The following is a 12663-nucleotide window of genomic DNA, read 5'->3' as shown; positions in this document are numbered from 1 at the left end:
AATTAGAATTACAGTACAATAAGAACAGACAAGGAAATAAGTGTAAATAAAACATATCAGTATTAATGATATGTATATTGCAAATTACTCACAGCTTTTAACTGTTTAATTCTTTCTGGGCATTCCACTTACTAATACAAGGTGAACATACAAGACAACTATTAATACAAATAAAGTAAGATGTGACAGAGCTACCTTTTCAATTTCTCTCTGTGTTGCTCCTTCCTTTTTCAAGCGTTCTTGTTCCACACACTTTGCATTGTAGTTTTCTTTTGATTTCTGCAAGGCTTGAGTGATACTTTGAATATTTTGCACTGCTTCCAAAGTTCCTGAAACATCTTCTTTAGTCTGCCAAATATCACAAGGTTGTCAAAACCAAACAATTTTAATTTTAGTGTTAAAAAGTCATTGGACATACATAACAAAAAGAATTAACAACCTTTTTATAAGCTTTGATCTGTTCATCTCCATACTTGTGAACTTCTTTTATTAGCTCTTGTAACCTCCGCACAAGATCCAAGTGACAACTTGCTAGTTTTTCTGTTGAGGTTTTGAAAACATCCCAAACTGGTGCAAATGTCCTGGATTGAGGAAAATAATGTTAATCTGGGGTTTTTTTTCCTTCAGTTGGCAACTTTTTTAGTAGTGCTAAAGAATAATCAGTAAATTTACAGTTCATGTCTCCTCCCAAATTTTAAACAAACAAAAAAACCAACATCTGCCATAAATTATTATTAAATATGTTCCCAATGTACCTGGCATCCCACCTACTATTTTCTCCATGTTTTATGTTCTACTTGTATTGACTCTAATAAGTAAAACACAGCAAAATTTATTTTATACTATGATGAGCACACAATAATGCCGAGTGTCAAGACAGTGCAAGAAAAGCTTAAGATAATTTAACATGTAGTAAGTACTACTGTGTATACACCTGAACAGTGAACAAGTCAGGAATTTCTTGGTTAGTTACATTTCTAGTTGTCTTACATCATTACAACCAAAAAATGGAGGAAAAAAATGTTGGCAAAGATGGTTCGCCAATAAAAGGGATTTACTGATTAATAAAAATGAAAAAAGAGGTGGGATAATTTCTCATATTCATTTTTCTGTGCAGAATGGACCTTCTCCAGGTATTCCAAAGATATACTTCTGCCTTGCCATTCTGGCTAATGCTGCTAAAAATCAATACTAACCATAGGCTTTAAAGTTCTTATGTTCAAAGGTTTTGTATCTGCTTGCTAGTTTAAAGAGCAGCAACAACTATTATCAAATTATCCACTAATGAAAGCTCCCCACATTTCTAGATTACATTACAATAAATTAACAAAAAACCACTAATTTTTCTCAGAAGTCTAAGTTTTCATTGGCCTAATCTTCCTAATGCAAAAGCATCCATTAATCATTCCAGTTTTTAAAAACATACCCTATGTATAAAACTTCCATTTAACTATGGAATAAATCTATGGAAAAGTGTTATCCTGAACATCTTGGAGAACAGACAGCACTCCAAAAACCAGAAATAATGTAAATAAATAAATTCCCTGCCACATTTTCAGGCCATATGTTCTCTTTTCAAAATAATTTCCATAGCTTAAGAGGATGTAATAGAAGTCACTATGTCTGAAAATAACTCAGCTTTAAACACAGAGGAAAAGACAGTTTATCCATGTTTGAGCTTTGGTCTTTTTATTAAGTTTCAAAGAACTGCGCTTTCTCTTTGTCATAGCTGCACAAATTTTTGCATAGTTACTAAAGACCTATCATTTTTAAAGGTGGCAAAGTTATACCAACCTTCAACATCATCAATAAAATATTCAGAATCCAACTTGAGTCTTACCAGGTACTTACATTCACTTATTCTCTCTTATGTACACTTACTTACCCAAGTTGTGTGTAATTGCTTGCTGATTTGGCTAGTTTTGTCATTGACCTTGAATATGTCTCCTCTATTGTAGCCCTGCCAAAGAAGACCATCAAAAGCATAATCAAAAATTTGAAGGTATGAAGACTGAACAGTCATTCAAAAGGTACAAAACAGAAGGCTTTTTACATGAGCTAAAAATTACTCCATTTAAATGATCTCTCAAAAACTAAACAAGAAAATCACATTGTACATTTAAAAAAATAATCTAAGAATCCTGTGACAAAGGGGTTTGCAGGAGCAAAACAAATAAAACCCAGGAAGTGAAAGTTGAAAAAGACAATTCCTTCCTCTCTATTTGCTGTTCTCAACTGCCATTAATATTCCTTAGTAACAGACAGAACAAAGCATCATAACAATCATCCATCCAGCACTGTCTAAGCAGGAGAGTATTACACAGCAACAAAATAAAATCTATTTGTAATGAAAACTTTACAATAAACAAACAATATTTTCTGAGCAATCACATTAAACAAAATGAGGTCTTGTTTAGTCTTCTTGTTAGGAGTAGGCTGTTTTTCCTTTAAGTTCTTCACACAGTGATATTTGAGTTTGGAAACTACACAAAGTGTTCTTATATTTTCCTCCACTTGAACACACAATTTCACTTGTCTTTTAAAGATGCAAAAGCCAAGGGTTGGCACAGATTTTCTCCTCAGAGTCTCTGCAGGGGCAATTGCCATGGAATCACCTATTACAGCAGTGACTCCCAGCAAGTCTTTCCATATTAATCTTCCTCACACTCCTATTATTAAAGATAAAGAGTATTTTAATTTTTCACCCTAAACAAATGTTTATTGTATAGTGTCAACTCAGATGTAGAAGCATGCTAGATTTGAGTAAATATTGTAATTGGCTTTTCTTGAAAAGCTTGGAGCAATTTCTTTCCTGCTGTGTAATACCTTCACATAGGACACAAGAGAAGAAAAAAAGGAAGATGAAGAATTCATCCCCCTTGCAAATTACACCATGACTATAACCAGAGACAGAAGTTTTTATTTTTCCTGTAGTGAAACAGTTTACAAAAAGAATTGTCTTGTAAAAATATGAAAACAAAGTAGGGGTATTCACCTGAAACAGAGGAACATTTATTAAAACCTACTAAACTTCCAAAACAACTTTACAGTTAGTTAGCTGGAAACCTACATGGAGGAGATTGAAATGGAACATGCAACAAATTAATTTAATTTTGAATATCACCTACTGCAAAGTTATTCACCATAAAAGAAAGTCAATTATCTTTGTTCTCCTTCCACATATGATCATATCTTTGATGATAAGAAAAAGTTCAACTTCCCAAGCCTTGGAAATCTTGCACACTGCACAACAGCAAGGACACATACCCCAAGCATAGAAAATTTTTTTTTAATTACCATGATTAACAATATATTTTGACTAATCATCCATATCGTCTATCAAAGTTTTCTAGATTTTACAACTTAGTGCCTTATTTTGCCTCTTTAAATACAAGAGTTTTGACCAAAATCCACATCTCTTTTCTTTGAACCAATTCACAGCATACTTCCGTGAACTATCTTCACTAAACTGGAGTTCTGCAATTCACTGCAGAGTACTAACATACATCAGTTAAAAACACCAAGAACCAAAAGATGACCAGTTAGTACATTTGTCCTATCACCTAACTTTGCAGAGCACTCTCTTGTACAGGTAACAGACTATGATTCTCTTAGTAAATTAATTTTCACCCTTTTGAACACATGTCTTTGCCTAGGATCCGCTAAACATTTAAAAGTTAAATGGAAGCATATATTGCTAGTTTCATGTGATCTAGAAGATTCTTTCTATGATGCTTACAGGCAATGGGTGCAGAAAAACATTAGAAAGACTCTTGGATTAAAAACCAACACATTCCTGTATCTATTTCTTTCCTAGAAAAGCAAAATGATTTCTTACATATAAAAAGTTTCAATTTTAAATGCACACAAACAGATGACAGTTTACCTACAAAATCTTCCCCATATATAAAGAAAAAACAACTATGCAGGCAGCTCAATCTTCCTATTTCCACTTCTTTAAAAACCAAAACTTTCTACATGCTTTATCAATGAAGCATGACATTTATTCAAGGCTAGGTTGGATGGGGCATTGAGCAATCTGGTCTCATGAACAATGTCTCTGACCACAGCACGGGCAGTTGGAACTCGCCGATCTTTATGATCCCTTCTAACCCAAACCATCCTATGATTTGATGATTTTAAGAACTGGTGTCTAATCTTTCAGCAGACAGATAACCTGTTACACTCAAGATTTACCAACATTAAGCAGACTGCCCACCAGAAAACTCACTCCTTCAGATGACAAATTTCTCAACCACAGATCCAACTGGCTCTCAGTTCTTTTAGTATGTGATCAATAACAAATACTCAAGAACAAAACTGAAAAAGTGAAAATTGTATTGGTATTGACTCACTGAACACAGACAAGGAGGAAAACTTCTGCTCCTTCCAGGATATCAAGTAGGAACAGCAGATACAGCATAGAAATACTATTACAAATGAATACATTTCAAATGTTTGTTTTTCTTGGAGAAAAAGACTTTACAATCTCAGAATGTTCTTACAGAAATTTTGAAATATTTTTAAAATATAAATGCTTAAGAGAACAATAATTTGAAAATTTATTCCATATCTTACACATTTTTTCATTGCCATTTCTAGGACTGGAGAAAAGGAAACAATACTTTTCCTCAATTAGGCTACTCACAACTAAAACACTGCTCTGAGAAGCACAAGTAACAGAGATGGGCTTCACACAGACATGTGTCCTTTGTGCCCTAAGCAGTCTGTTAATCCAAATGCACTGACCCATCTATTCTTTCCATGCAAAATCACTTCACAAAAAGTATATTTTCTGGCTAGAGTGGAGACTCTAGCAAGCCCAGCTGACCAGATGACTGCTCTACCTAGAAAGGGTAAAGGTTTTCAGTTTTCACTCTTATGAATCCACTTCTAAAAAAAAAAAAAAAAAGACAGAAAAAGGCCAATATGTAAAAAGCAATGAAAGAACAGATTTGAAATTCAAATTTATGTAAAATCAGTTTTCATAGGGAAGAGTTCAGAAAATCATGTACACAAGACTCAAGGCATCAAAACACTAGATCTAGATAGCTCCTAATACGTGTTGCTCATCCACTTAACATATTTCCACCAGAAAACAGTACTATAAAACAATATTCAGACTATAATCTGCAGAATGAGAACAGATAACTGTGTGCAACATCTATTAACTTTGCACTTAACAAATGTGAAAAATAGATCACAGACAAGACAACAACCATTGCAAAATACTGCTCAAGTACAGCCCAATCCAACTTCTTTAAAGACCAAGAATTTCGCCCATGTGAAAAAATGTGTTCTCCTGAACCATTTTTGTTTCACAGGAAGCTGAATGACATCACACAGTAACTTCACAACATCAGCAAAGGGCTTCACTGCATGCATATGGACTCAAATTTTAATTAAAGTAAGGACACCATATACTTGAAGTCTCTCTATACTAATTGCAGCCTGGCTTATTGAGATGCAGCTGAAAAACAGGGCTGAAGAATACACAAGGGAACTTTCATATCCTGATGGAAGAAAGTCACTGGAAAGGACTGAATTTAGTGCAGCTGATCTGCATCATTCACACGGGCAACTTCCCCTTAAGGAACAATACTGCAGCTTTGTCAAGCAAATTGCAATATATCACTCAGATTCTATCTTAGTGAGAACTTAATGAGAACGGAATTTTTTTTATAGATCTTATAAAAAATGCTGTAAGATGGCTGCATATCTCTTTGGCACATCCTGACCACACATAGGAAAAAACACTTCTTGAACTCTCATGGAGGATAAGGTTCCAAAGAAACTTTAGAAAAAGGTCCAAAGATTTTCTTTATTGACTGCAAAGGCACATAATTTAAAAGTTATTTAAAAATAATTATTTAAATTAAAAATTCAATTTGCAGAAGCTTATAAATAGAAAAAAACCCAGAATGCCATATTCTTTTTACTTGGGATTTAGTGTAGAAAGAACTGTAAAGTTTTACTTTATATTTTTATTTTTATATTTATACTTTATATCTACTGTAAAGTTTAACTTTTATAATAAAGCAAAGAAACCAAGTCAGATACAGCAGCAAGTTGTTTTTTACCCATTTACTTAAGACCTTTCATGTTATGACAAATATGAATAAAATGGAGCATGCCCAAAGACTACAACATAAAGGAGACAAAAAGCAGAGAGAGTGACACTGTTTCTCGTCTAAATATAAAAGTAAATCTAAACACAAAGGATGTAAAACCAATAAATTTCAATGTAACCAGGTAAGGTACAGCTTAGGTCCATGATGTGCTGGTATGCTGGTATAAATGGAATGATTTCAAAAACTAAAGAAGCTTTCAAAGGAAGGATTCAAGAACTCACACAGATAACAAAAGGAAAATATTGAAGTGCAAAATATTTTAAAATTATTATTAAATAAATTCAAATATTAATAAACTATTAAATTAAATTTAATTATTAGTGAAATACTAAAAGTGCAAGTTTGTGAAGCATTAAGCATTTATACTAAATGTGAACAGTGTGACATCCCTCTGCTCAACCCATCTCAGGAGTTCACTAGACCTAGCTTCATAATGCATTCTCCAAAACTGAGGACTTGTAAAACAGAAGGTTCCTTGGGTTGTGCAGTTTTTCCAAAAGAAAACATCACATTTGGACTCTGGAACACACCCATTTCTACTTAGTGAAACCTTTTTTTTATTTTCTCCAATTCATTTTGAAATGACACTAATGTTAGTGCAATGGAGTATCTGTCAGATCTGTGGTGGTTAGATTTTTTGGAAATTTGAAAGTACTTTTTAAACTGAGATCTACTGGAGGCCAAAACTAATATTTTGAAGAATAATTCCAGTTTTTTTGACAGCTCCTACTACAAGAAGCCAGCATTGAAACAGGTCCTCAATTAACACCTTGGAACTGTGTCATCTAGTGTCAGTAACTGAGGAAAGACAAAATTCTGAAGTAGGCATGCAGGTAACTTTGCTCAGAAGGGAAACACATACGTTCAATGTAGCAGCAGCAGTGTTCTTTCACAAAGAACTAAATGCAGCACTTAGTCACCTGTTTTGGAAGTTGTCATATTTTCAGATTTCAGTTCTGTTCCTTCCATCCAATATAGAATCCAGTATAGAAGAACCTGTGTTATTTTCTGCATATTATTTTCTTGTCCCTATGTATCACTCTCTTTAACAAACCTAGTATCTCAGCTTCTGAAAGTATATTTTTTTTAAAATTTATACTAGCAATTGCTAATAGCCTAATTCCAAATCTATAGTAAGAACTTTGCAAGACTGATAATTTTTGCAACTTTAAATTATAATATTTCTTCCAACCAAAATGAAAAATTTGTATTAATTTAAATAAACTGCTGGACATCTAATACGGCACTTCTAGATTTTTACTTTCATCCTTTAATTGAAACCTGAGAAATTAGAAGCTTGTTATTAATTGATGTTTAAGAGTTCCTATTCAGTTCTAAGCAAATGGAATAACTATAGAAACTCCTGTAGAATATGAGAGGTATATTAAAATGATAATTGAGTTTTGGTAATTTAATTTTGCTTACATATTTTGCACGTTACTGTTGAATGCAATGACAAACAACAAAACCCATACATAATATTAAAAATATAGGACGAATACTTACCTTTCTCTAATAAAATCTGCTAAGTCCTTAGTTGACAAATGTCCATGTTTCATATTGTGATAGAGGACATCAAAGCCATTGTTCCTTTCTCCCTAATGATAAAAGGAAAGTAGAACTATGAAACACAACATGCTGAACCTATGCATTTTAATAACTGCTTTTCATTTTAATCACTTCATCAGGAAGTTAATTATTTCTAACGCTCTGTTTTTTAGCAATTGCTGTTAGTTCCCATGAATCCCATATGTGTAAACTAAACTAAAATCACCTCAGCTGTTACCACTACCTATTATACATTTCTAGGCTGTTGCAGATTTCTTGGGGACTTACATTTTTTCACTTCCCATCATATTAAACACATACTAAATACTGTACTCTCTTTTTATCCTCTCATATCTTTCATAATTTTACATGAACTAAAATTCAGTTAGGATTACTTGATATTCTACTTCCCAGTCCTTCACACTTCATTTTCCTTCCCCTGTATTTTGTAAAGCTGGTTAAAAAAAAAAACAACCTCTAATCTTATCCTTCTCACTAGTAGCTTCTCTTTGTCTATCTTTAAGTTTAGTTTTAAGATGTTTTCCAGTGAGTAAGGCACACCTCACTATTAAAACTGAGACACTGCAAGGACTGACTAACAAACTCAGCCAGTTTATGACCTCTGGCACTATGATGAACTTCCTCCTGACAGCAAAAAGCAAAAACAGAAATGTAAAGAAGACAAAGCATAGCATAATAGCACAGCTACTATAAAAGTTTTCCTGTCAGACTATCCGTTCCCCTCCTCCCTCAAAAAAGCTTCAGATCCATAATGTTGCTTCTACATAAGGTGTAAAGTGTGCTCTCAGGAAAACTGCAGACATGTTCAGTGGCAGGGAAAGAAGAACAGGATGTGATAGCATAGCATAGCATAGCACAGCGTAGCACAGCGTAGCACAGCGTAGCACAGCATAGCACAGCATAGCACAGCACAGCACAGCACAGCACAGCACAGAACAGCACAGAACAGCACAGAACAGCACAGAACAGAACAGAATAGAACAGAATAGAATAGAATAGAATAGAATAGAAGTATTTCAGCCTGAAGGAATATACAGCAATCATTTAGCCCAATTGATTGAGCACTCTGGGGATGACCAAAAATTAAATTATGGTGTTAATGGCATTGTCCATATGTCTCTTAAATACTGACAGGGTCAGGGCATTGATTACCATCTCTAGGAAGCCAGCCCATTCCAGTGTCTGACCACCTTCCCAGGGTAAATAAATCCTTCCTAGTGTCCCATCTGAACCTTCCCTGGCACAGTTTTCAACCATTCTTGCATGTCCTATCCTTAGCTCCCAGGGAGGTAAATTGCCCTCACAATTTTCCCTGCTCAGGAAGCTGTAGAGAGCAGTGAGGTCACCCCTCAGTCTCCTTTTCTCCAAACCAGACAAGCTCAAAGTCCTTAGTGGCTCCACAGAGGACATGTCTTCCAGCAGTCTCAACAGCCTTGTTCTCTTCTGGATGCACTGAAATAGTTTCACATCCTTCTTAAAATCCCAGACTTTTAACAAAGACAGCTCTATACTGTGAGTGAGAAAAGCCTGAGAATTTGGTCTTATAGCCTTCCTTTCTGCCTGCTCAGTTCTGCAAAAATTTGTTTATGTAGCCATAAAGCAAACCTTATCAGGGAAATTATACAGCTGAAAAATAAAGCTGGCAAACAAAAACAAGAATCACTGATCTGGATCACTGCAAGGACACAAACAAGCTACATCGCTCAGCAGAAGAGGGTGGGGCTAGGAGGAGAAGGCATGTAGGGATCTGCCATCTTAAATAAGGCGAAGCAGTCATGGGTGGATGGAAAAACTTCACAGCAGCTGTGTTAAGCCCACTTCCACTAAGTTTCAAGTTGCCTTAAAGGACACCACACAGAGACACACACATTTACAAATAATAAATAACTGAAGGCAATTTGATACAGATTACTAGCCAGGATTATTTGCTTTACTTCTTCCAGCTTTGGGAAAAACAAAGTGAAAGGAAAAAAACACCTATAAAATCATAGTTTCCATGGTTGCAGTGAGCTATAACCTGAAAAAGTGCACCAAAATTTGGATTAGTTTGGTACAAGTGCCATTACAATCTATTAAAAGTACAATCAAAACTAAACAAAACACATGAAAATACACCAAGCTCTAAAACGACTCTCCACAGAGCAAGGCTTTTACAAACTTGAAAAGTAAAAGAAAGATAAGAACTTAGTAGAACCAATTAGTAGAAAATGCAACTTTATTTAAATGGTGTCCTACTCGAGTACCAGTCTAAATATTTTCTTTCCACTTTCACACATATCTAAACATTTTTCATTGTAGTTTAAAGCCCACAATAACTTTGAATACTGGTGCACTAACTTACTAACTTTATGTAGCTACTTAATATAAACCCTAATGTCACTGCATTAAAATTAAGACCTCACTGGCATTTTCAACTAGAATACAGAATATAATTCTTATTTAACTTCTCCAAAGTTGTTACTGTACTCAAACTTACAAACACTTACAAATAAGTGTTAGGCATTTCTTCCTGAAAACCTAATAAAATTCTCCTTTGCGAAATATTCTTTAAGGTGTTTCTTCCAGCTAAAACAACATGTTATCAAAATGAGCTGAACATAGGCTGCTTCTAAACATAATTGAAGCTTTTAAAGGGGCCTTTTCTACACTAGAGTTTCATAAATTTCCTGCCAGTTTAGAAATGCAGGAAGGGGAGCACTCTCATGACCCAGCCTCTGGCTGCAGCCTTCCTGATAAACTGTCAGAAATGTAACCAGGCAAATCTTTAGAGAATTGAATGAGCCTGAACAACCAGCTGCCATCATTATCTTGTTCTCTAACTATAACTGAAGGTTACTGCAAAGTAAATTAATTTTCCACTTAAATTAGGCTTTCTAATCAGTCCTGTTATTTTTCCTGACTTCACAATGAATAGTAGAAAGCATGACAGAGAAACAGAACAGGTACTTTCCTCAATGGAGACCCCTGAAAGCCTCATCTCTTAAACACTATCAATAGGTATCAGAGGTTAAGAATCTACAGGCAAAATACATTAAAGTTTAAATAAAGCAGCAAGTCAAAAGCAGGCTTACAGATTTGAGGGCCTATGTGGCTTAAATCTGGCACAACTAAAAGACATGTCTTCACTTGTAAATCTAATGTGAAGAATAACCTATATTACCTATATCAAGCTCTATCTAGAAGCACGAACATCCAGACTTCAAAACCCTTCACATGACCAACAGTTCTGATGACTAACCTGATGACATTCTGCTCATGTTTGGAGACATATGTGTACCTAAACCAAATTAAGTATGGGGTCTCAGTTCAGAGAGAAGTTATTTTTCTGCTTTAGAAAAAGCTATACAGCCCTTCCACAACTTCTTCATTCAGTAGTTACATTTATGAAAAGCAGCAATCAGAGTTAAGGCTGTGTATTTAGCATAATGAGACAGACGTATGTGGTAGCAAGGAGGAAAAGCTATTCAATTTACTAAAGTCAACAAGTGTTTATCCTCTTACACGCACATATGCCATCCACACTGTTTGTGTCATTTTTTCTCAACATTTCTCCTTCCCACACATACTATATAGAACTATGTACATGGAAACTGTGTGTCTTATACACTTTTTCTTCATTGGGTGTTTTTACTGGTTCCTTCCTAGAGACAACAGTAATAGTTGTGATCACTGGAAGACCAGTACTGACCTACTTAAAAATAAATTAATGCAGCATCTAGTAGAGAGAACTGATGAAACCTTCCACTCCCATTCATAAGCAGTTACCATCCACTGGTAGAACAGACAGTGAAGCCAGATGCAGATTCTTCTTCTACAAGTTGCATAGCGGAGAAAGACAATCTTCTGTTGTCATGTATGGCTCTAGGTAATAGACTTCCAGATCAGTTTGAAAGACCATTCTGAATATCATTTTGTAGGTAAACCACCATCTGTTGAGGGTGATCCTCTCACTACTCAATAGAAAACAAACGTAAAATTGTGTATGAGAAGGCAAAATGTAAGTAGTCCTCTCCCATACAGGCACTATTTAATTACTCTGAAGTCCATTGGCAGTTTTCTCTTTTTTACTCAGAGCTAACAAAACTCTCTACAGAAGATGCTGTTCATTCTGAGATTTCCTTTTCCATACTACCTGAGTAAGAAAGCTCTTCTGTATCTAGAACACAGATGTCCCCTGATAGCAAGCCATTAGAGAAAGCAAGACAAGTAAACACTTAATTAAGCCTACAATGAAGCCTTACTGACCAACTCTGTACACAAAACAAATTAAGTCATGGAAAGCAAGAGCAACGAGTCATTCCATTTCCCTTTATCAAGAACTAGTCGCAAGGATTTCCTCATGGAAATGAAAGTAGCCCTGTCAGCAAGTGTGAAGTCAGAAATCAGTATTTCCATGACTTGTGCCTAACAAGAAACAGATTACAGGAACTCTGTGGTACTGAACTACTTAAAATACTTCAAGTTTTATAAATAAGTTTGTTGCAAGAAAAATAATTCTGAATTTAAAATCTGCATTTAGAAAAATAGCCATAAATTGCTGGGCAACCTGCAGCAGCATTTATTTTCTATATTTCCAATCAAATTGTTTGAGTGCAAGCAGTCTCCTTTGGATTAAAATTGTTCAACACTAACATTTATTAGTGTAAAAAGGTTACACTGTTACAGCTCTTTCTATTTACCCAGTACATATAAATGGCTATATTATGGCGAGCCTGACTGGTCGGACATTAAATTCAGGAATACATAAACTCATTTTAGATGTTCTGACAAATACTGTTGTCATGTTCTTTAAACTGTAATCCTTGTTGCAGTTTCAAATAAATGTCTGTCATGCTTTTTACTTAGAAAATAATTTAATGGGCCCTGAATACATAAAAACACTCATGTGATTAATATTATGGTGTTACATTTTTGAAAGTTATCTCTCAGTAAGTTTCGATTTCTTGTGTCTGAAAGAGCTGTA

The 12663-nt window shown here is 34.8% G+C and overlaps 1 protein-coding gene across 6 annotated transcripts in view; it reads right to left on the bottom strand.

The window, feature by feature from the left end:
• FCHO2 (FCH and mu domain containing endocytic adaptor 2) overlaps window positions 1-12663 on the bottom strand; it is an 80076-nt gene that overhangs the window by 63175 nt on the left and 4238 nt on the right. For 4 of the 6 annotated variants that reach the window (XM_086869857.1, XM_086869853.1, XM_086869855.1 and 1 more), the window contains exons 2-5: window positions 7638-7729; window positions 1886-1960; window positions 440-581; window positions 196-348 (exon numbers count right to left, since the gene is read on the bottom strand). In XM_086869857.1, coding sequence (XP_086725983.1) covers window positions 196-348; window positions 440-581; window positions 1886-1960; window positions 7638-7729 — 462 coding nt within the window. Of the gene's footprint in view, window positions 1-195; window positions 349-439; window positions 582-1885; window positions 1961-7637; window positions 7730-11388; window positions 11651-12663 lie in introns of those variants that run through there. The other 2 variants (XM_023943675.2, XM_086869858.1) reach the window with 1 other exon arrangement.

Source organism: Cyanistes caeruleus, chromosome Z, assembly GCF_971803275.1.
Source record: "Cyanistes caeruleus chromosome Z, bCyaCae1.hap1.1, whole genome shotgun sequence".
NCBI lineage: Eukaryota > Metazoa > Chordata > Aves > Passeriformes > Paridae > Cyanistes > Cyanistes caeruleus.
This window is presented reverse-complemented; position numbering and strand designations above follow the sequence as displayed.